Here is a 26,811-nt window from a genome sequence, read left to right as displayed (position 1 = left end):
TGGAATTTAGTTGAATTACCTTAAATACCTAAAGTTGTCTTGCTTCAATACAGTAGCATTTTTACAATGTTTAATTTCTGAAAAATAACATAGTAATTCCTGAATGACATCAATTTGGAGGCACATGTGCCAACAAGTGCATATCGCTTTCACAAACACATCATATAGGCCTCGCCTATATGTCCTATTTTATTGTATAGGGCCGAAATGGCCCCTTAAAAATAGAGCGAATTCTGAGAAAGGTCTGAGACCTTTTTATTGAGATTGGCTTCGAACAGGATCACTCCTTTCATAATGACAAAAAGAAGAAAAAAATGCGAATTCGAGTGAGGTGACCGTTTAATTACCGACGTTCGCTCGAGCATGGGCAATGCACCTTGGCTTTTTTAGTTGGGTCCGTCCACTCGCATCCGCCACATATGCAAGTTTTAGCTCAAAATCTGCGCATTTTACTTGCATCAATTTCTGCTCTTATCAGAGGTCAATTTAATTTTTTAAAATAAAAATAGTGATGTCCCGAATTGAATAAAATTTGAATCTACTCAATTTAAATCCTTTTTAGCTAAAAACTGCTGCGCCTCAATTTTAGGCCAATATCCGCAACAAAATGAGCCAAGATTTTTTTCTCTGTACTATTTCATTGTACTTTAGGCCTTTCAAAAATGAAAGATTAAAAATATTTTTGTATATTCCAATCTCCAAATTTAAATGTTATATGACTGGAATTATATAACATTGAATAACTTTAGAAAGACATTGGAGAGTCGTAAACTGAAATGTTTCAAGCAATTCAAGCTCATTTGTCCGCGTACTCAAGATATATTCTCAGATCAAAAAATAAAAAAATGCAATTAATCGACTCCAGAAAAATATAAACGTCTCCCAAGTAATGTACAAGTTCGGACCACTTTTTCCCCGCCGAAAGGTCCATTATTTTTCAACAGACGAGAAGATAACTTGTTCCCAAAAAACTTTCTTTACTTCACACAATAATTCACCTGAAATAAAAGAACCAAAACCCCGCAGAAGCCACACGTGTGTTCCATTTTTCTCCCCAGATCGTCTGGATGAAGAAATTGTTCAGTGTCTTATTTTGAAGATAGGTTGTACGAATGTATCTACGTGGGGAAATTTTTATGACGCGTGTTACAGATCTTCCGGAAGATATGGGTTTTCAGCATTTAAAGGAGAAAGGGTTTCGTGTGAAGAGACGGGAAGTTGGTCGGAGATAGAAATGGGGAGGGAGGAGGATACCTTATGTTCCTCTCACCGGACGTAAGCCTGAATTCGACGAGCGAGTTATGCATGGTACGTATGCAATTTCTGCATGCATATATATAGACGTATAAATGAGTACATATATATGCAGGTGTCTGACTATGTGTGGAGAGAGGATACAAAATAAAAGAATCAAATTGGCGAAAGGGAGGATACAAGTCGTTCATCGATTTCAAGAAGCTACAGGAAATGACTGCAGTTTCTTCAAACAGTTTACAGATTTCTGTATTCAATTTTTATTGCTTTTCATTAACAGAGAGTTGGCCCCTTTTATCGCCGGAAAAAAATTCCGGCCATTTCCTGGGGGTTTCCCGGTTTATAAATATTTTTCCTGGTCATTGCAATTTAAAAGTTCAATCTGTAATTTGATGATGTCTTCATTTGTAATAATCTAAACAAAAATACAAATTAAAGAAACCAAAGCTGAACTTCGCTGAACTTTCAACTTTCCAAGTTAAAGCCTAAAAGAATGTTATTAAAAACTTTTAATTAAATCGTTTAATAATTAAACAATTTAGCAAACTTCAATTTACAAATTGAATATCGCCACTTTGCTCGTTGGAAAAAATTTCCCTTTCTTCAAATTTTTTCGGCCATTCGATTAAAAATAGTGTTCACTATTTTTGGTAACTACAGACTTCACAGCCAAAAACTGAGGAAATATTGTTATTTTTTCACGTAGATATTCTTTTTAATAAAAAAATATATGTAGGCGCTATATTGAATTCGGTATGAAATACTTTAAATTCCTTAGATTTGAAGTGAAAATATGTTGCATTTTCAACAAAATCGTTGAATTTTGCAATGATCAGAAGAATCTTTCACAAAAGAGTTGAACTTTTGAGCTAAAAAGTTGAATGATCTGAAAAATAGTTAACTTTTGAATAAAACAATTGAATTTCTAACCTTTTCTAATAATTGAATATAAAAAATATATTAAAATTTTCAAACAGAAAAGATTCAACATCAAACAAATATATTTGCATTTTCAACCAAAAGTTGAATTTTTAAGTCAAAAAGATAAATATTGTAGAACACAATCTAATGATCAATATGCGAAGGTAAATTTTCAATCCAAAAGGAGGAATTTTTAACAAAACAATTAAATTTTTGACATAAAAATATGACTTTTTAAAACAATAATTGAATTTTCAACCAAATAGTGAAACTTTTAAGCCAAAAAGACACATTTTTTAAAATAAAGTCGAATTAACAACCTAAAAAAGACCATTTTTACCAAAAAATTTAATTTTTCACCACGAAAACCGTTGAATTATACACAGAAAAGATCATTATCAACCAAGAAACTTGAATATTCAACTAAAAATTATGATTTTTCTAACATAAAGAATGATTTGTCAATCAAAAAGAACACATTTTCAACAAAACAGTTCAATTTTAAATAATATGACTTTCAGATGGCTTCCCACTGGCAGTTGGGTCTCCTTATTATTCCTTCGTGCAGTTGAATTATCAACCTAAAAAGATAAATTTTCAATAAAAAAGATCATTTTTGACTAAGAAAGATGAATTAAAAAAATATAATGATAATTTTCAACCAAATAGATGTATTTACATACAATCAAATAGTTATAATAGTTACATTTTCAACTGAATAGTTGAATTTTCGAGACAAAAATACATTTTTTTTAAAAGAAAATTAAACTTTTACCAAAAAAGTTCATTTTTAACCCTTTAATGACTTTAACAAAATGATTTAATGTCTATCTAAATAATTAGATTCCTACAAAAATAGTTCCATTTTGAAGAAACAACAAAATTTTTGCAAAAAATTATAAAAAGGGGAAGTTTTTTGAAAATTTGTTGCCTGTAACTAAAATTTAAGATATTGACTTTTTTTCTTTGATAAATACTTTCACATATATGTTTCACAATTAAGGATGTTTAATTATCTACTGCTGTTAAAATAAAAAATAACCATTATCTTCAAAACCGTATGGTTTTTTGAGTGAAGATGTTATTTTGAAAATAATAATCAATGCTGTTGACTAGGGGTCCATATTTTTATTTAAAAACCCCATTTCCCGGATCATGTAAATATTCTCGCTCACATTCCGGTCTCAAAAAATTCCCTGGCATTTATTGGTTAAGCAGCCACCCTGATCAATTAATTAATTAAATTAATTATTGGAATATTTTCTCGTCCGGTTAAAATGGAAAGACTTTGGAAACTTTAAGGCTATTTAAAAAAAAATGTTAAAGGATTAATAATTTATTCTGCAAGTAACTTTGCCTGATGTCCATTGTCTACATAGATTGGATTCTTTTCTTTTCCTGCCGATTAACATCAGAGACATATCGTGCAGAGGATCAAAGAAGCAGAAATCGTCTATCCAGTCTTACCTTTCGAGCCCTTTTCTTTTGCCATTCGTTCGCTTCTAAGAGAACAGGTTGGCGTAAATCCTGCATTATCTCTTCTAACTAGTCACTGAACAAAGTTACTATTTACTATAGTTGTCAGTCTGCCTAGCGAATAGAAACTTTGCGCATACGAGAGACATAAGATGAACGAATGTCTAGGCGAATCTCTACATGACCCAACTATAAATTTATGTATCTAGTAATCATAAATTAGAATTAAAGGTCACTATCATTCATGATCCCACGAGGCTTACTTGATAATGTTTGCAGAGTAATTATTCTCAAAACTTTCTGAGCTTGAATATAAATATTTCCTGTATGTGGTTTATTGATTTCATAGTTTTTTCCTGGTTCTATTCTTCAGCACGAAAATGCTCTGATGATGAAAGATGAGAATCAGTGATCTTGGGCGCGATTTTTGATAATTGAAGTAAGTGGTTCTAAACTCGAGAGAACCACGTGACCTTATTCTGATTGAAGTCTATAATTTTGAATAATACGCGCTTCAGGATTCTGATCTCGGTACCATCCGCAATTACTATATAATGATCACTTGAAAATTTTTAATCTACGATTATCCACAATAAGGTCATGGAAAAATTAGGCTCATTGTGTTAACTATGTATGAAATAGTCATCCAAAAAAATTTTGAATTAATAGTCAATTATGGAAGGCATCCCATATCTATTTTTTATCACAAGGCCTAATTTCATCATAAGTTGCTTTCATCACATGTTATTCTCTAATTTCCAATTATTTATTCATTAATTAATTTTTTTTTGTACATAGAAAAAAATTTGTACGTGAGGAATTTACGAATTTGTTCCGAAGTGGCGGATATGAGAAAAATAATGAATAATTACCGATACTACTTTTTTTATCGATTCTATAGAACTTTTTGTAGGAGAATGAAAAATAATTCAGAAAGAATCTTAAACGGGACAGTAATTTTTTAAACGAGAATCTTGAAAATTTCAGAAGTTTAAGTTAACAGAAAACAAAATGGAAGGACTTGATATTTTACAGGCCATTACGATGAAACTCACGGCGGGGTTGGGTAATTTTAAGTTCGCCGATAAATTATATTTAATGTATATTTTTATCTTAATTATAATTGCACACATAAATCCGCACGAATTAAATGATAGGAAAGTAATTAATCGTAATTAATATCATCATTAATTATTTATGTTTATGATTTTCATTTTCAGCATAAAATATACCTAATGTGACTACTGGCTATAGAAAGGAATAAAAGTTTAACCCATTTTCAAGGCAGTAAATTTGTCAACTTTATACAAAAATATTAGAATGTCGAATTCTTTACATTTTTACTTTAAGGTTGTAAATATTCAAAATGGAATTATTTCAGGTAGCATGCTGAACCTGAAAACCGGGTAATTGAGGGATGACAATGAATTTATTTTTTTGCTCGGCAATTTTATAAATTTTTAGAAGAAAAATCTATTTAAATATTTGAAATATCGCCAATTACTTAGAAATTTTCCATTTTAGGTCTTCATTTTTAATTGTACATATTTAATTTAAATAATTTTAAAATTCATTTTTAAAGACTAAAACATTTTTAACTTGTTTGATTACAATTTTTTATTAAAAAAGAAAACATTTTTTATATTGATCCATATTTGACTGTTAATTTAAAAAGAGCAATTACAAATAAAATACTAAAAGCCAAACAAATCGAAACTGAAATATTAATTCAAAACGCCTTAAAAGTAAACTAACTTCCAATTTAAAAAGTATTCAGTTTAAAGTATTCAGTTGCAAATTCACAAATTGGTTAATTTATTCCATTTACGACCAATCGATGACTGATCAAGGATCTAATATAAATACAAGGTCGAGAGTGACTCATCAACATTCAATTTTAAAAGTTTAAAATTTAAAAGAGTTTCACTTCGAGTGCTTTCATTTGCAGTTCAGTTTTGCTTACTTCAAATGAAAAAAAAAATCAGCATGAAGAGGTCGAAGTTCTTAATTTTAATGACTGTGATACATTTTTTTAACCGGGATAAAACTATGAAATGAACGGGAATTTTTTTCCTCGATTAAGATGGCCACTCTGTATTGTAAAACAATGAAACTGACAATTTGCAAGTTTGAATCAGTGTACAAATCTTTTTTTTCTAGTGATAGACTTCATAAAAAACAATTTAGTGTAAATAAAATAAAAATTTATTTACCGATTAATATAAGATTCTTTCCCTAAAAACAAGTAAAAAATGGATACTTACAATATTTTCATGCTTATGTTTTTGTCTGACTTAAATCTTATTTTCAAAAAATCAGAGAGCCCACCAAAATGTCAGCTGATGTGGTCTGTTAAAATGAACAACTATTTAACTTATGGTAGCTTTATATTTAAAATTAAAACCTCATGAAAACAATGTAACTTCTTCTTAAATTTCTATATACTTATTGAATAATAAAAAATGGCCATCGAAATTTCGTCAAAGGATTAATTCACTCATCCCCAAGATGCCAACAATTAAATCACATGCAGTGCTGTTGTAACTCAAATATGAAAAAATCCTCTTATAAACAAAGAAAATAATTTTGTTGTCAATTTTAAAAACTTTATTAGTAGGTTATGATAGGCCATGAGAGGTTACCAATTTGGGCAATCAGTACATCTCGAAGACGCGAACAGTCATATCATATACATTACTGTTGTATTCCAAACATTTAAAAAGTTTTCCACATATCTACAAGATAAAAAACTGTAGTATTCTTAATATAAATAAAGTTTTTCTCTCAGATAAAACAAATAAACATTTTTTTAAATTTCATAAATCGGTACTGGTAGATCATTAAAGTTTCAACAATATAGGTCAATCTATGTATCTCAAAGATGGGAACAAAACGCTAGATACCGAACTGTTGTATTTTGAATATCAAAAAAGTTTTTCTCATAAAAATAGCTAAACATTTTGTTTTGAAATCTCTAAACGAAAAAAAACTGCTTCCAAATCGCTGATCTAGCTCAAAATCCTATCATAACTGAATATCAGTCGGAGTTACAATTCTTCCAAATTTCACGATCAGCTCTTTTACTTTTTGAGATATGGTGAACAGGAAATAAAGTTACGCACACACATAGACATTTTTTAAAATTATATTTTCGAACTTCTGGTGTCAAATTAAATCGAAATATGTCAAAAAAATTATGTTTCAAAATTTAAGTCATGACAAACCTCCCTCTATGAGGAAACAAAATTCTTTAACATTTGAGAATTTTAAATGATTTTTAGAAAGTAATGATAAAGATATGGAATTAAACAATTAATAAAATACTGAAACATGATTTATTTGTTTATTAACGAAACACTTAAATTCTATAAGAATAGTCAATAAACACAATAATGAACGCAACTTTGTGCCATGCGGTCACGACTGCATTATTCTATATTTTCTCTTCAACCTATGTATAATTATCATTTTTAACTTTTACCGCACCCAATTTTCATTTTTATTATCAGTTCGTAAATGTTGTTTAAACAGTTAGAGTTGCTTTACCGAAAAGTTATATCATTCAGTGCATTTTTCTCATATACACCACTTCAGAGCCAATTCGGTAATTACTCAACAAGAAATTTTGTCCGTGTATAGAATCACAGTTTGGTTTTAATTTTATGAGGCAGCCTGAACAATTATTTACTCAGAAGGAAGCTTTTCCCTGAAAAGGAAAAGGGAAGCTACTTCGTCCACACATATATAAATAAAGAATGGGTTTCGTTCCACATCCTCGAATACATTACCGTACAGTGTACATATAAGCGACATGCCCACAGACGCTCTGCGCGATACGCTTGCACGATTTCTAGCATCGTGTACACGTTTGGCTTCGGTTCATACTTCATGTCTTTGAAAATTATCAAACGGTTTCCGGCCTACCTGATCGTCTGCCTACAAACAAACCTACACAAAAAAACTGATGATATTCGCAAAGATTTGATACATATATGTACAGTTTTATGTACATTATTCACATTGTAGGATAAAAAGTGTTGCACAATTGTCCTAAGTATTAACGAGAAACAAATTATATTTTTGTAAATGCAATATGCATATACATTTTATGCTTAATGTCTTATACGAATAAAATAACATTTTTTGTATTTGATACGTTCTCGTGTAGAAATAGCCCGGTTTCTGGCCAGAATCTGACCGGGTCAAACCCAGTAGGGCCAAAAATGGTGCATAATAAAAGTATCATAACCTGAAAAACATCTCAAGAAATATTCACAAATGACTGCCGTAAGTGGGTCGTTTGTGAATATCTGACAGGTGAAAGACCAATTTTTTGTGTTTTGAGTGTTTTTTTATCAATTATGAAAGAAAAATTAAACTAATTTTAATTATATGGTCTCCCACTTTTGGTTCTGCGGTTTCCAGACTTGCCGTGACCGCAAAATCGTTGATCAGTCAAAAACCTGTCGGATTCCGACCGGGTTACCCTATTTGTATCCGGGATCCGACCAGATAACCCGGCTGGGAGCCGACTGGGTACACCCAGCCGGGATCCGACCAGCGCAGCATGACGAAACCAACCAGAATCCGACCGGGCAGCCTGACCTGATTTCGGATACAAGCAGGGCAACCCTGCCGGAATTTGGCCCGAACTCGGTCATAATTTTTAGACGGGCTATATTATACAAGTAATAAATTACTAGTTTGAAAACTGAAGAATGACCGGAAATTTGTTGGGACTGTTGGAAAAACGGGAAGTCAGTCTATTTTTTCATCTATTTCCTATTTGTTTGATACAGGATAATGTAATTTTTACGATAGTTTACTATAGTTTTACTATAGTTGTATTTAAAAAATTTTCAATATTTATAATTTTTCAGATTTAAACGCAAACTGGATCTCAATGCGTTCAATTTTGATCAAAAAGTGGATCAAACCGTTGCACAGGAAAAGTCAATTGAAATCTACTTAGAAAGACGTTAATGTAGTTGACCAATTTTATTTCAAATCGGGAAAGTTTTCAAGAAAAATTTAGGTCGTGGTGTTAGAATGATTTGGCATTTACATAAATCATTCTATTCTGAAAATAAAGGAACCCATATTTCACAGTATAATAAAGAAAGAAAACTTCATGAATTAAGATTAAGCCTTCAATTTGACAATTACCCATATAATGTACGCAAACGAGCGCGAAGCGCGAGAGAGTACGAGTACCCGGCTATCCGTGCGCCGCAATGAGAACGTAGCCGCCGAGGGCGGGCATATTTTTTAACATCTAACCTTTCACCTTTGACTCCCGACTAACGACCATTCACCTCTAACTTCTAAATAAGGAACAGAAATATGATCAAATATAAAAACTTATTGGGATCTACAGTAATATGAATGAAACATTTTTTCGGGCTTACTCTAGTGGGAAAATCTTTTCTTTCACTGACCGGGCCCAGACCAGATCATATAGACTCTAATCTGGGGCAAATCAGATGGTCTACTTTGCTCCTGGCCAGCATTGTAACACTTTTGTAAAGACAACGACTAGACGGCCTAGCTAGTATCTAAACACGCCAGGCAGAAGTAAATAATAAATAATAACTCAGTAAATAGTACATAGTATATAATATGCAAATAGTAAATAATATATCAATAGTAAATAATATATAAAAGACTAAAGAATATTTTCTTTTCTTCTAGAACCCTGGTATCAAAAATTGTAGGTCAAACTACAACGAAAATTCTACGCAAACAATATTCTGCGCCTTACCACTCGAATCAAGTATAACCATTCATTTCTAACTACAAAATATGATCAATAATTCACTATAGACACTGTAATTACTTAAAATACTCTTTTGAAACAGACTAACTTATATTTTTATCGAATTTATTTATGCCTATAGGAATATTATTTTGGTAACTATTTTTTATTGTAAGAAAAAGTTTCCAACATAATCTTTAAGCATCAAGTGCTAGAACCTCGACATTTTCCGTCTCACCTAGAACGGGTCCCACAGACCTGAGCAAACTTCAAACTGGAATATCTCCGGCTGAAATAGACTTAGCTCCATTTTTTAAAAATTATAGCCCAGAGTCTCGCAAACATGAATATTTTAAAAATAGATATAAAAATTAATTGCATATAATAAATGTTTTGCAAAAAATGATAATACTTTTTGGAAAAAACACGCTGCTGAAAAAAACGTTTGAGTCCCTGCGACCCGTTCTGGCACATAAAGGTTAAGTGAGAACGTGATTTCATTTTTGCACTAACATGGACATGAGGACTCACAGACAGCTGTATATATTTATATCTAATTAAAAAAGTAAAGAGGTTTTAGTTATCTGACTTATACAAGTATATGAAGGATACTTAAAATAAATAAAAAATTAATCAATGTTATCAAGTTTTATTATTAATAATCTTTCGCACCAGTGGGGAGAGGGACCCACATTTTAGAAGCATAGTGCGGTCTGGGAGACGCACGTCCATACTAATTGTCACTTTTTGCTCAAATGTTGGATAATCAGAACTTGATATTTTTCTGGGTCGGCCGCATTCTGTATTCTGAGGTACCCGCATCAAGTTAAAGTTTGTTTGTGTGATACATCTTGCGTATTAAATACCTTTAAACAAATTGAAACATAAATATAAAATTGTGACGCTACCGTGGACGTGTGTAGGTCTCATGGACCACGTACGAGCTTTCAAATGTTATCACTCAACAATTACTCGCAGGACCACACGTTGTTCATCCACCTCGGTTAAAGCACAACTAAAACTAAATCTACTAAAAACGTCAGTCTCGACACAGATCAGAATCACGGTGCGGTGTATGAGACAGCACGTCCATAGTTAAAGGTTAATATACTTCAAAAAAATGCAAACGACTTGATATAAATTTTAAAAAATCTTTCTGATAATATTAATTTTGTTATCGTTTTAAATATTATGTAAATTTTTCTGATATATGCAGATGCACTGAGAAAATTATGCTGCAGCGCAAGATCTAGACCAGTCTAGAACGCCAAGGCGATAAGAAAAAGAACAATGTTTTTATAATGTTAATTTTTTTATTTTTGGTATTCTTTGATTAGACACCCTGACAATTTTTTGAAGTTAGTGAAAAAAATTGGTCTCATTGACCCTTAGATATTTTTATGTTATTGTAAGATGACAAGCGCCAAATCTTAGCCAGACTAGACAATCAAGACAATAAGAAAAAAAAATTTTTTTATAACGTTAATTTCTGATGATGAGCAATCTGATACACAATGACAATTATTCGAAAATGGTGACGAAAATTTGAAGATGGACACTTAGAAATTTGTATGTTGTATGAGGCTGACCAGCGTCAAATTTGATACAAATCAGACTGTTAAAACAATAAGAAAAAAAATATTTTTATATTGTTAATTTCTTATGTTGAGTAATTTTAAATATCCTCCCAATTTTCCGAAAATGATTAATAAAATTTGGCGAATTGACACTTCGTAATTTTCTTGTTATGTAAAGCTGACCATTGCCAGATCTGGGCCAGACTAGACTGTCAAAATTACACTATCCAGACAACGCCAGATCTGGATCCAACTGAACGGTCAAAACTAGACTGTCGAAACATCGCCAGATCTGGACATACTAGAGTCTAGAATACCAAGACAATAAGAAAAACCAAATTATTTTAATATTGTAAAATTTCTAACATTGATTAATTTTGAACAACCTGTACATTTTTCGAAATGTTTAATAAAAATTGGCGGATTGACACTTAGTAATTTTCTTGTTATGAAAAGCTGAACAGTGCCAAATTTGGATCAGACTTGACTAAACTGTCAAGAATAGACGGTCTAGATGATGCCAGATCTAGGACTGATCCGACAATAGACTGCCAGAAGATTTTTCTGCTACGCTACTACTTCGAATTTGATATCGTGCATAAAATTGCTTTTAGAAATGTAGTAACGTGAATAGAGCGACGATTCGTATCCGTGTAGAAATTGCCCTATTTTGCCCCATTTAAAAGTGGTGCTGGCAAGGCCCAGACCAGTTTTTCTATTTTCAATAAAAATTATTAAATTATTATGGGACACAAATGGGGCATCAAAATATAAATATCTGTTATTATCTATAAACACACTCTTGTTATTCCGAATTAAAAATAATAAAATGACTCCCACATATGAATAATATGTCAAAACATTTTTTGTGAAGTTTTGCGGAGGCTTGCCTCAAGGCGGGAATTCACGAGAGATACTCTGTTACGCCACACATCTGCCATATCGTGCTCGTCAAGGGACGTTGATCAACCTAACCTAGTTTGAATGTTTGTGAAGTTATATATATCGATGTTAAAAGTATTATTTTTAATAAATAGTGTTTTTATAAATATTTTGTTCGCTGACGGCTGAAACATAATTAATATGAAAAGAAAAAACACTTTAGGCCTAGGTCGAATACGTGTTAAGAAACATCGTGCAAGACAAGAACTTAATTTCTTTTCATTGTGTTAATAAAAATAAAAATTTATTTATCAATATTTAAAAAAAATTGTACTCACCCAAGAAGAATTTGAAATATATTATTAGTAGTTCTATAACATTTGCTAGATGTATACATTGCGAAATTTTTCTTTTATTGCAAAAGTTTTTTAAAATTTGGAAACTTACATTAAAATAAGTTGCAAAGAATATGTATTCAGTGAAGTTTTTAGATTTCAGAACATTAAATTAAACATAAACCGTCCCTGTCCAACATTTTTGTAGAAACTATTCAAGACGCGGAACAAAAAATACGATTGCTGAATTTAAAAAATCTTCGACAAACTTGCTTTTATACGGGAGATTCCGAGTATACACCTATTATTAGAAGGCGAAATAGATTTAAAATAAATATAGGCAAAAGGAGGAGGTCTTGACTCAAGATGTAATGTCAAGTGTGTCAAAATTAAATACGGAAGTATTTTTGAAGGCTTGATAGTCAATTCCATATTAAATTATTAAAAATGTATTCCTAAGTGAATACCATACATATCAATTTCAAACTTGTGAATAATTTTTGATATAATTTAAATTTGCTAAAAAATTAATTTTCTTTTTGCAATAAATTAAAGTTATCAAGTTTTTGCATAACATAGAATGTTACAATTTAAAGCAATTGCTAAAATTGTAGTGGTCTTGAAAATGGGGTTTTTGCAGAATCAAAGCATGAAAAATATAATTTAATATGTATTTTCAGTAGCATTATACTAAATAAAAAAATCTTTTTTTCTAAAACTAGTTTTTGTTTATTTTTAAAATTTGGAAAATTAGGGCATAGTTAAGAAAAACTGTAAAGGCCCTGACAAGGTTGTCCTAAGTAGGGAAAAAATTTGAAAAAGCGTTACACGCCATGTATGGCCCTTGCCAGTTGACCCGACCAGGGCCACGCCAAAACTAGGGAAAACTAGTCAGTGCCTTACCAGGCCCACTTTTATATTTCTACACAAGTGGGTGTGTTTTACGCATTGTCGATCAGAAAGCCGGCTGGCAGGTAGTGCAAGACACGGTGAAGCTACTTTAACCTGTTCGTTGCGACAAGATCGGGTCACCTTAAGTCTAAGAGCAAGCAAGTAAGAATTGAAAGGAAAATGAGAACAGGAAAGGCTCTGACGAGTGAATCATGTGATGCCCTCGGCTCCTTGAGCCTCAAGAACTCAAGATTCAAGCAAAGAGTCTTTGCTTCAAGCTTCAAGTTGCACAAATGTACAGTGCACACTGCACACACACCTGTGCAGTCCGAAGAGCCGATCAAATGCATTCTGAGTGACTGTGAACAGGTCGATTAAAACGATCTAGTCCCTATCAATGATCGGATCTCCTACCTTTCGTAAGAATAAAGAATCGTTTCGGTACACTTATTTATAATTTATTTATGCATGCACTCTACTCTATCCAATTGCAAACTGTGATTCACGTATGTAAAAGTACCATGAAGTCACTCTCAGAGCTCATTTAATAGATTCTACTAACACATGAGCATATTCTGCATATACTCCTCAAGTAATAGGGAAACCTGTATTGCAATGAGGGAGAAAAGAAGTAAATCATCAAGCTCCTGAGACTGTTGACCTTACTACGTGCGTGGGAGCCTCTTTTAATTTACTTAAAGACAGTTCGCGTCTCTCCTGTCAGTAATTATTCGTCTACTTTTCTAAACACCTGAGTTTTTACAGACACTTTATATAGATTTCACTTCCATTCGGTTATTTATGCTTGTAAGGTTGTATAACCATTCCATTCAGGTGCTGTTTCTTGCACTTTATTTATAATGGGTGACAATTTCCTGTGGCACGTATATCTTTGGGAAATATTCACATCTAATTAAATATACAACAGGAATTTTCTTATCTATCTTTTAGTCAGTTTTGAATTCCAATTGTAGAATTTTATTGTATATGATCAGTGCGGAGAAGACAAAATATACTAAAAATGTAAAGGCGATACTTTGAATTTGAGACACAAAATATAATTATAATAATTAAAGACACTTGGCATAAAAATCGAGTGCATGAGAAATAAAAGAAAGGAGTCTATATAAAGAGACTAATTTTGGCTCAGTTGCACTATTTTTTGGCGTCGCCAGTTGAAATGCCATAGAAGAGGCAGGTCCAATGTGTGCCAAGCAGACGATACACTATCTAAAAAAAAAGAAGAAATAACAACCCAGTGCCATTTCTGGTCTCAGACGGCTTTGAATTTCAGTAATGTTACATATGCGTACGTTCAAACTGATATACTTCCAATTCAGAAATTCTCTTCTTAAAAAAAATATATATATATTGCAAGCAACTTACACACACTAAAAAGATGTTTCCAAAATTGATTTCGGTACTAAAATGAAACGCGAAAAAATGCATCCTAATGGGAAAGCATCAACCCTTGCACTCCCATCAAATATCTCATCTCACCAATTTAATTCTTGCTATTATGATTAAATCAAGAGTGTACTTGAATAACATTTGCAACAAGGTTCGCACATTTATATGTATTTGTTTATCTCCAAAGAATAAATATACGTAAATGTGTATATAGTATATAGCATATACTATATACCTACTCGAAAGCGTCTCGAGTTCCCGACACACAAGATTGCAGACATGCTATACCTGTGTGACTGGAGTGCAGACTGCAGCCCTGTAAAGTCTCTTATCGAGTCGTGAAGAGTCAAATGCCATCATTCTCCAAAAGAAATGGTGCTGAAGGAACGTGACTTCTTAATATGACACGTATGCCCTCTACCTATATGCATGTGCAAAAGAACATCTTTCCCGGACACGAAAAACTTCACGACGTGTTGTGAAATTGCAAAACCATCACTCCATCGGTTACCAATCCTCATCATATGCCAAATAAATTCGAATTTGCAAATACAAATATGCAGAGTAAAAACAAAGTCCTAATTTTATGCACAGATTGTTTTCAGTTTCATCATAAATCAAGCCGTTAACAAAATTTAATCACGTGAATGCAGTTGACCAAGAAACGAACTTTAATAAACGAAAGCAAGTTTCATGATCCAATAAATAATAATAATAATAATAATAATAATACAATAAACACAACCTTTTGGTTTGGTCCCAATCTATTAAACTTTTTTCCCGAAATGGCAGACCCTACTGGTGGTGATAACTCCAATACATAAATTATCTTTCCATGTCTCAAGACAAGTCTACCAAGTCTTTTTTTGACACAGCTACAACCGTAAACACAAGACAAGTCTGCATATCTCCAATGTCTAGCTGGTGAGGCGGAATCAGACATCATGGTCTTGAAGGCATATTGAAGAGATTCCAGACAAAATTAAGACCAAGTATTTTTATGCAGGTTCTTAGAGATTCGCACAATACTAAATCTGAAGATACCATTTTAGATGAAACGCTATTCAATTGGTACAAAAATCGATATCAATATTGCAACATCACACAGTAAAAAAAAGTGTTCAAAATGATACCGAAATCAATATCATTATGATACGCAACAAAAATGATACCGAATCCAACAGCATTTTGATCGGCTGAAGTGAATGATAGACTTTTGAGATCATAATGATCTGATTCGGGATCATGTATGATGTCAAACAAAGATGGCTGACGTTCTTACAATACTTTAGCCCATATTCAAGCTTTTTATGGTTTCGGATCGTGCAGTGTACTTGAAAAGTTGAAAAAATAACGAAATCTGATATTAGAAAATATCACCTGTTAAGTGTATAGTTATCACTTGCGTGCGGTCTGACAAATGAACCAAAAAATGAGATCAAATTGATCCGAATGGAAAATCATTATGATCTCGAGAGTCAAATGACCGCTGGAGCAAAATGCTCTGCAACAAAATTGATCTTTTTTTTACTGTGCATAGAAAAAACAGAAGATAAACTTTACATCGATTTCCGACGAAAGATTCTCTGAAACAGACATCAACTTCACAGGATAAACTTTACACAAATATCGGTTAAACGTTCTTTTGTTTTTCTATGACAAACACATTTTTTTTGAAAGACGCGAAGTTGGCTAAACAAAACTTTATCGATCTAAAAAATTTCTTGCAGCTCTAGGAAAGTGAAAAATGGGGTGAGCCTTGTCCTTTAGAGAAAAGTTTTTTTGGACCACCCTAATGAAATTAAAGCTAAATAATATATGTTTCTTTAGATCAAGATGAAGAAATTTCAGGTTCAACAAATAGAACTTTTTTCAAACAAAATTGTGCATTTAACTTAATCCAAAAATGGATTTTACACAATGCTGAAGATGGAAATTTTTTTCTGAATTTATAATTTTCTATTATTGTTCGCTAGAAATAACTGTACATTACAAAATTAGTCGTAATTTTGTAACTAGTATACTAGTTACATTGAGAAAAGTAAAGAAAACATTCCTATGGGAAGGTTTTCTTCACCTTTCTCAATTTTAATTCTTGAAATCAAAAACGGTGAACTGAAGATATCAACCGATTTTTTTATGTTTTTCTTCACTTTTTTTAGACATCAAACAAAAATTTTGTTTAAGCTTGAAGGTTCGATTAATTTTAGCATTTTGATTCCGCCCCATCCCATGTGTAAAAGAAGAAGACTGACACCTTATTTTTAAAATGAATGACAATTTTGAAATCTTACAAGATTTTTGAAAATTAGGCATGTTATGTAGATTACAACAATTGATTTAATATTATAAAATAGATTATGAATCCACGCGGTATGAATCTTAATTTTAAAATTTTCACTTTTATTACAGAACTGCATTTATTTGTTTTTAATTCTATTGCATCGAGGAAAAATATTAAAATTGATGTAAGAAAGTAAGCCCATCGATTCCATTTTCACACATCAGATGTTTTGAATTTTATCTTTATTACCCCGTTTAAGATAAAGCAACATATGTCACAATATTGAATTTTTCTTATAGTTTCAGAAATATTTAAAGTTGGATAATCTTTAATATTGAATGTTTTAAGCTGGACATTTTTAAGTTTTTTAATTCATTAATTATTTTTCTTTTTAAAAAGTAACCTGCTTGAAACTCCAATAATGGTTGGTTGATAACATGTATTACATGTGCCTACCTAAGACCTAATGTAATATTGAAGTTAATTCTATATTAAATTCACAGATTTCTAAATCTACATCGTGACTTGAAAGAACTCAGGACCCCTAAATAAAGTAGTGTCCAGGAATTGCAAAAAATCCAAAAGCCGAAAAATGCCTTCCTAAAACCGAATCCTCTGGCTTCTTTAGACTTTAGAGGGATCAGGGATTGGATGTCGCGGATTCTTCGACAGGCTGCACTCATCGCACTCATTCCGCAGACTCGCAGGAACCAAGAAACCTGCGTGTCGTGAGTGCGTTCCACCGCACCGCGAGAACTCGAGACTCAAGACCCAGACGGTGCGGTGGCCATCCCATCCCAGCCAGCCAGCCAGCCAGCCAGTTGGTCTTCGAGCCAATCAGGCGTCGTTTGCGTCTCCGACCCAACTCTTCTATCCTCGTTTCTTGGGCCTCAATCCGCCTCAATCAGTTCGACTCGTTCTCTCATACGATGCACCTCTATTTTATACTTCCTCACGCAATTCCCATTCCTCAATAAATTCTTCGCGTAGCCATCAGTGCTTCGACTAAAAAGAAATAAAAAAACGACCCAGTACAAGTATGGAAATTCAAAGTATTTCCAAAAGGTCACTCCGCGAGTGTTTGCTGTCCAATTTTTGAAAGTGATACCGATTCCCATACCGGTTATGATCTTCGAAATTTGAATGAATAGATAACATTATTATTAGCATCTAATTTGAGCATAACTCGTGTGACTTTTCATCAAAAAAGAAAATGTGCGGATTTTAATATATTTTACGTGATCGTTGAATGATTTATGATTTTTTAATTTTACTAAAAATATCGTAAAAAAAATGACTATTGTGAATTGTGAAAAATGAAAAAGTGAGAATCATTACTACTGGATTTTCGGAATCTGAACGCCATGGCGCCTCCGGATGACCGGCACAGGTCGCCTCGCCCTGGATCAGGACTCAGCCTCTCAGTTCTCGGTGAGTTCTTCGCGAAATAGTTAAGAACGGTACTCAGTACTCAACTCAGTACCGAGTCCTCGAGATTCGATTTGCCAGACCCGAAAGCGGGGACTGACGGCGAGCGGGACGTGAAATAAAGGAGATTATTATCGCCAGGGGCGAATCCGGCCCCCAACTCCCTATAAAGAATGTACACATATATATTATATATGTATATGTTACTGCATGAATTCCAGTTTCCAATGGAGTATTCAGTAAGTTACAAGACATGCTGATATGTGATATAAGAATGAGGATAATATACTGCTTGTCTGCCAAATTAAGGCACGGTCAGATAAGTATTAGTGCACTCACGGTGTTGAATTCGCTGATTCTGATTAGAACGCTAAGATTGGCATGTTTCGAGCTAGGCACCCTTAGTGTATAATTTATAGCAGTCGATAAGAATTTAATGAGTCCGTGGCACTATATCTTTTATTCCATGCATTTTTTCAAATTCACTATTCACAAGCTTATTCTGCACAAAATATATTCTACGCAAAAAATGTTTATGTTTTTCTACAGAAATATCATGTTTTACACAAAAGGGATACAGATGGAATAAATTTATCTGTATTCTAGGCCTTTTATATCTTCTCATTCACTTTACATAAGAAATAACTTCGATGATTTTGTGCTGAAGCAGATGTAAATCGTGTCAACACTTCCGTGATAAAACAATAATAATAATAAACGTGTTCTATTTGGTAAAAAAAATAAATACGTAGTTTTGTTTAATTTAAAAAAAAATAAATAAACCGCGCTTCTGGGACAAAAACTGCCCCAAATGATTGAAAATATTTTAATTAACGTTCGTTTCCGTAATAATAATAAGTGCCATTCAGGAAATACAACTGATGGTACCAGATGCCGTAAAAAATAAAATTTACCCAATAAGATCAAAAACACAAAACCTAATCGTGAAAAACCACCATTTTATAGGGCTTAAACTTTAAAATATCATATTCTGTATTTTTTATATTTTAATAATTTCTTATATTGTATCTAGATATTTAGGTGCCCTATAAAGGGTAGTTATTTACGAATTATTTTTGTTCTTATATATGATCCAATTATGGTAATGATCCAATTATGGTTAATTTTTGTTACAGTACATTTTGACAGTAAAAAGATAAACTATGCGTTATATTTTATGTATTGATAAATAAAAATATGCGAGAGACAACATTTAATTAAATGGATAAGTAGATTACGATTACACTATTTCACGTTTTATAGGTATATCTTATGATTTGACATAGTAATATATGAGCCATTCACAGAATGATTGGAGTAAAAGCCAAGTGATGTAATCATCACTTTTTTCGCATAAAAAGTAATTGTGCGCTAAATAATATGTTTATTCCACGGTCTAATGACAATTATGATTTTAATAACTCATTTTTCATCCTCATTAGTGAAGAATTTGTATTCAAGAATCATGAAAAATAAAGACCTTTGAATTTGCAGGATTATCTTTTTAAGTTTCAAGATAAAGAAACGAAGGACAGTATAGGCTTTGTTAAATTTGTTTTAGAGGAAGTAAAATACGACACGACAGTCAGGTTTTGAAAAGTTGAAAGAATGTTTATTCATTCTCATTTTCGACTTAATTCAAATATAATTATATTCAATTATAATTCAAGTGTCGCAAACTTTTTTGTACCGCAAAAATGTTGATAAATCCTGAAAATCATATTATTCGTTTTTTTTTAAACGAACATAAAAAATGTAAACTTTAGTTATGATCTCTTTAATGAAATAAGTCTTATCTGAATATTTTAACGCAAGTGTCGTTGACAGTGATTTTTAAAGGGCCGATTCAACAAAAGTCATTACAATAGTTGTACATTGAACCTACTCACTGAACTCCAATTTCCTCTCTGAAATAAAAAGGTAATTAAGTTTACAAATTATGAAAGAGTTAAACATTTGTGAAAGTCAAATTGACACTGCCATAGACATAATTCTGAGAAAGCAAATATCTTATGTATCAACCGAATTGCGCTAAATAAATTAATTAAATACATAATTCCTTATTTAAAACATTAATTCTATAATAAATTTTCAAAAACTTGCCTATATTACACCAATTTATATATTTTTTTAAAACCTTGCACATTCACGTTTCGTAAGATTCCAAAATCTTGATAACTGATGACATTTAATTTTTAAAGATATAAGTTTTACGAGCTAGAGAAAGTTGTGTGATTCGCTATATACAATGAACCTATTTTAGCTAATATTATTTATCGAACAAAAAGAAGTCACATTTCAACAATCGTAATGAGAAGTTGTTTACAAAGTCTACAGAATTCTCTTACATATAGAAAAGCATAATTAAATTTATGCTAATCTGGCTTGAGGTTACAGTTATAACAGTTGATGTTGGCTTTGAGAATGCTACATATTAAACGGATTAACCAGATCAGTAATATGCACTCTTTATGCAGCTAAGTCAAGCACAATTGCAGTAACCGTAACTCTACTAATTACATGTATTTAATACAGTTATTTCAAACATTTTTTTCCGTACGTATACTTGGAATTACATAATCATAATTTAATTAGAAGTCACAATTTATTTATGCTATCAATTTGACAATAGTCTGTATTTTGAGTTTAATTAAAAAAATTTATAGTTAAAAAATGAAAAGTAAAATTTAAAATCTGATTTCTGATTAAAATATTGTCGATACTGCAACTCCCTGGGCAAATATCTAATGGACAAATGTACACCAAACTTGAAGTATAATGTTTCGAACTCGTTTCTACTTAAATCTACGAAATCCTCAAAATTAAATTAAATACATTTATTCAAACGTGTCAGAAATTTGATTAAAAGCACACATTTTATTCAAACAATTTTACAATTCTACAACCATGATTAGGGTCGTTCATAAAATATGTGAACGCTTTTTCCTGCCAATTTTTAACCGGATTTTGTAACTCTTTCTTCAGCTACGCGCAGAAAATAATGCTACTAAACTTACTAAACTTTCAGTTAAAATAGGGACAGTTAAGCTTTTCTGTAAAGATAACTGAATTTCCTGCACAGTTTATAGGATTTTCATTAATTTTATAATATTACTGTAAACTACTTTAAATTACAATGAAAAGTTTTTTTTCAAATATTGCAAATTCAGTAGAAAATGCAGTAAAATTTACAGAGCAACTATGCTCCCAGGCGATAAAATGATACTTAATGGAAATACATTATATACAATTTGTTTCACTATGCATAATTTTTAGTCTGGACTGTCCCTACTTTGAAAATCCTACAAGTTTAGCACTCATTTTTTGCTTAGAATACACTTCTTTGTAAGAAGAAGAAAACTCCATGGATGCGATCATCGAAATACTTTATGAGCAGTTCACAAATGAAAACCACAAAAGAAAGAAAGCATCCGAAACTAAGGAAGAATATCAGTGGAAGCAGTATGTCGCCTGATTCAAGGTCTTCTTCTGTTTCCCATGTACTTGTCTTCCTGGTTGGAGGCGAATATTGTTTCTCCCAGTGATACATCAGACCAGACTGCACTAGTCTTGGTATAATTGCGTCGACTTGCTTGACATACGGTGAATTTGGCTCAAAAAAAAAAACCTTCCGCGGAAAAAATACTCGTTCCTTCAAGATTTGCATCACTGGATCATTGTTTTCATCTCTGTATCTCCTGATGGCAATCAATGCCGTAGATTCTCTAATAATGCAGGCAACATTCTTGCTCTGCACCAAAATATCAATACATTCTTCATTTTTCGAAACAATCCTAGATTTTGCTGTCAATGCTTTCATAACTGGTTCAGTCTCTTCCTTCATCACATCCAAATTACTGTCTGTGGTCATCGGAATCAGATTTGTCCTGTTTAATTCTGCTAATGTCTCAATAGTCCTATCTGACTTTTTCGTCAGTTTCGTGTGGGTTATTATTGCGAAGATACTGGAAGAGAATAGGAAGAATGCAATAACAATTGCGAGAAATGCTATCCTTTCCGATGATCTAGAAGGTTCGTCAGGTACTGAGAAACCTAAAGAAAGTCGTAATATCTCAAACCAGGCCCAAATATCTCTATCGAATTTTAGAAAAATGGTGATAATCCTGATTATGAAAATCAATAAAACGAAGTAAATCCATTTGGTGGTGGGACTTGAAGCATAACTCTTGACGTTGGAAGTAAGAATTGGTATCAAAGCGCAGTAGTGTACTGATCCAGTGCTTTTACTGTCCGCGCTTGCTCCCTCGCAGTCAGGTACCGATCCTCCCTGATTAGTAAGAAATCGAATTGAGTTGTTCCCAAGTAATTTCGCGAAACCCGTTCGCTGGCTGTCGTTAGCACAATCCCAGTGACCAAACCATGCATCTTTCGATGGAACGTCTGATAATCTGAAGTTCATTTGTTTCGCTAGAGCATTAGAAAACAGTGCATCAGGTCCAGAAACTTGGATAGGATATCCTGACGAGTTGCGCTTTACGTAAAGAAAGGGTGGCAAATGAAAGGATCCTACTTTCATTTCGAACTCATGTAAATCTAGGAGTTTATTTGGGAAAAGTTTGATTGCCTCCGTGTACGTTTGCTTTGTATATATGTCATTGAATGGATTGAAATAGTACACCGTTGCTATAAACTGATGATGATTCCAAAACAAACTACTCTTTTCGGCACGATTTTCTCCAATCTCAAGAACTGTGAAGTCGAGAAAATAGTTAGACCACATGCGGTGGAGTAAATTTTTGTAACTGAGTGTTCCTGTCATCCTTGATAAGGCAATCATCAAACACTTTGGTCGAGTTTTCGGTTTTGATAACTGATTCAAGAAGTCTGTTGCATCAGTGCTTTGTATTTCTGGCAAGTCCTTCTTCATGAATGGAATCGTAATGAACAGAGATATTCTTACAAAACTTTGATTCAGTAATTTGGGAGTGTTAATTCGAGATTCACGAGATGCAGAATGAGGTAACCTAATTACTTGACTCGGATTCCCCTGCTGAATTGTTTTCACGATGTGAGAAATTCGCTCATCATGGCTTTCTGCATCTTGACTTATTATTAGTACAGTTTGAAAAACTTGCATCTCTTTTTTAATGTATTTGACGAGACTTTTGATCCAATTTTGCTCATTAGACGCTTCAGGAGCATTTGGAAAGAGCATAAAAAGAGCAATAATGCTTCTAAATTTCACGTTGAGTATCATTATGAGAAATAGTTTTTGCGTTTGGTTATGTACTTTATTCTTATTCTCGGATTTTTGATGAAGGCATTTTTTGTTTAATATGCAGGCATAAGAAATATGAACCGACTAAACTTAAATTTAGAAGTAGACTGAATGTCCCAAGCAACTTTCTGTATACAAAACGTGGCGGAATTTTTGCGAGATTGTGGCCTAATTGTAGAAAATTATAGTGTAAATCTACTGACCTTTCAAGCAGAAAAAGGTGCATAATTTTCTTCTACTACATCTTTTTTCAAAATCGATGATGCCGTTCTGATAACGCTCTGTCTTTTAGAAAAGACTTGCAGTATGGATCGACTGATTGTCAGCTTCCCGATAATATGAAATATTTAAATTTGAAAAAAAGCATGGTCGAATTTCGCATATTATTTGAAACAACTTTTAGGAATACTAAATTCATATACAAAATATATAATTTGATCAAAATATATACAATTCAACATAATGCATGTTCAATTTCTAAAAGTATATACGATGATTTATTCAGGTGCAGCTTTAGTAACAGTTCATTTAAAGACATACGCAAACATTTTCTTACAGCAAACATTTTTATACCGCAAACATTTTTATAAGTCATGGAAATCATATTATTCCTGCTCATAAACTTAAATAATAAAATGCAAACTTTAGTTATGATTTCTTAAATGAAATGAGTCTTATCTTAATATTTTAATGCAAGTGTCGTTGATAGTGATTTTTAAAGCGCTGATTCAATAAAAATCATAACAATAATTGTACATTGAACCTACTATTTTATATCCAATTCACATTGACACTGCCATAGACATAATTCTGAGAAAGCAAATATCTGATGTATCTACCAAGTTGCACTAAATCAATCAATTAAATAGATAATTCCTTATTTAAGGTATTAATTTTATAGTAAATTCTCAAAAACTTGCCTCTTTTACACTGATTTATAGTTTTTTTTTTTTAAATCATGCTCATGCATGTCGTCTACAAAATTTACGGAATTCTCTTAGATATGGAAAAGCATAGTTAAATTTATGTTAATCTGGTTTGAGGTTACAATTATAACAGTTTATGTTAACTTTGCGAATGCTACATATTAATAAAATTAACCAGGTCAGTAATATTCAGTCTTCATACAGCTGATTGTGCTTTTCAAGCACAATTTGCAGTAACCGTAACTCTAATAATTTAATGTATTTAATGAAGTTATTTCAAACATTTCTTTTCCGTATGTGGACTTCAGATTACGTACTCATAATTCAATTGAAAATCACAGTTTCGTCTATAATTTATATAATCTTTTCTATCTATCTTCTAGCTATCTTCACTCGCAAGTTTGAGCGCGCCTAGGGCCCGCAACTGTTGGTTCTCGCGCTTCGCGCTCGATTATGTATTTACCTCGCGATACGCGCTCGGTCTTTATATTTTCGCACATTTTTGCGTAAGCATTTTTAAATTAAGACTCAACACATCCACCACTGTAATTTTGTAATTGTGAATTCTCTTTCGTTAAAAGAGAGTTTGAGCGCACCTACGACACGCCACTGATTGCAATCGCACTCCACACTTGGTTTTTGGATTTCTTCCGCATTCGGGCACACAATTTTTAAAATCAAAGGTGAACGGACCGACAACTGTAATTTTATGATTTTGAACTCTCTTTTGTTAAAGCTCTGTTGGCTTTAACGAACACATTCGCATCACGTATTTCGTGCTTCGCACTCGATTCTGTTCAGCATGTCAAATTTTCTACATTATACACAACACTTTTTATGTAACTCTGCCTGGGATTACTAATTAAAAAATTGCAAAATAAAAAGCAAATTGTATTTATCATGATTATTTTTGTATTTGTTTCTTATTTTTCTTTAAATTGTATTCTAAGATGCTCTGAAACATGTATCATTTTAATAAATGTATATCATTACAATTCATAATATGCATAAAAATTGAATCATACTAATTCTTATTTCCTTGTTTTTATAATTTTTTATTTTTAATTTTGTTTTTTACGATTAAATTAAAACTACTGCGCATCTTCATAGGGCCTAATACAGGAACCTATATAGTGTCCTATATAGGAGCCTATGTCCTCTTTCGTCTTGTCTGTGGTTTTTCCAAAAATTTAATTTTTTTATTTTTAATCTTATTATTTACGAAAAAGAATCTACTCATCCTATCCTATCAAAAATTATAGCTCTTTTTAGATGAACAAGTTTTGTCTCATTTTTTTCGTAACTTGTGTCGAAAAGTGATTCATTATGAATTTGTAGTTTTTTCCAGTGCGTGTAATTTGAGCTTTTTAATTTTGTTCGTATCTTGCATAGTTTAACCATAAAATGGAATTTGTGGATTTTTTTTTGTAGGATCAAATTTTGAATGTTCAACTTTTCGACCAAATTAAAAAAGTTGTTATCATAATCCTGTGGGGCCTTCAAAAAGCAAAGTTTTTCTTCTTTTGACTTTTTTTCATATCATGTGTTGTTTGGCTTGAAATGTTCATTTTAGTTTGATTTTCTATTTATAGAAAAAAGTCATAGGGATAAATTGTTTGACTTTTTGAGTACTATGAACAACCGTACATAGAATTTTTAAATCTTGAAAAAATGTGGTTTCAAACATTTTTCGTACGATCAAATTTGGAATTTTCAACTTTTAGACCAAATTAAAAAAATTGTTAAGATCTTGTAGGGATTTCCAAAAGCAATGTTTTTTTTTTCTTGACTTTGTTTCGTATCATGCGTTGTTTGGCTTAAAATGTTCATTTTAATTTGTTTTTTTTTATTTTGAAAATGCTCTAACTCTCATAATTTTTGATTTTTCAAAAAAAGTCATTAGGATACATTGTTCAACTTTTTGAATACTATAAATAACCGTACAGAGAATTTTGGAATTTTCAAAAAAGTGGTCTAAAAATATTAAAAATGTGCCCACTTTTTGAATTTTCATCAAAAATGGCTGGCTAACGAACTTGACCTTTAGTTTAGGACACTCAACGAGTGTGCCAAAGGACAGTCTAATAGATTAATTTTTTCGAAAGTTATCGTGTTCACTGTCATACAGACAGGCATACAGACAGAGACATTCGTAAAAACCTGTTTTTCGGTTTCAGAGGATCTCAAAACGTAAACATTTGACAAAAACTGGGGGGTCAAATTTTACACAAATCTAATACCTTCTCTTATGAGAATGTAAAAATCAAAAGTAACATTTAAAATTTGTTTCGTGATAAAAATATTGTCGATGCTGCAACTCCCTGCGCAAATCATAAACATATAAAGTCTAGACCAACAGTCTCTTTGATCCGCCGACGCTCCTGTTTAGAGAGAGAGAGAACGAGTCGAGCGAGGAGTGCCGTCTCTTTCTAA

At 32.2% G+C, this 26,811-nt stretch overlaps 1 protein-coding gene across 4 annotated transcripts in view; it reads left to right on the top strand.

Moving 5' to 3' along the window:
• Window positions 1–26,811, top strand: part of LOC117176109 (protein TANC2) — a 115,038-nt gene that overhangs the window by 47,577 nt on the left and 40,650 nt on the right. The window contains exon 1 of one of the 4 annotated variants that reach the window (XM_033366152.1): window positions 17,601–18,216. The exons of the other annotated variants lie outside the window; for them this stretch is intronic. Within the exon in view, the coding sequence (XP_033222043.1) occupies window positions 18,150–18,216 (67 nt within the window). The 5' untranslated portion in view covers window positions 17,601–18,149. Of the gene's footprint in view, window positions 1–17,600; window positions 18,217–26,811 lie in introns of those variants that run through there. 4 annotated transcript variants of the gene reach the window in all.

Source organism: Belonocnema kinseyi, chromosome 7 (assembly GCF_010883055.1).
Source record: "Belonocnema kinseyi isolate 2016_QV_RU_SX_M_011 chromosome 7, B_treatae_v1, whole genome shotgun sequence".
Lineage (NCBI taxonomy): Eukaryota > Metazoa > Arthropoda > Insecta > Hymenoptera > Cynipidae > Belonocnema > Belonocnema kinseyi.
Note: the sequence above shows the minus strand (reverse complement) of the source record. Positions and strands in the feature narration are given on the sequence as shown.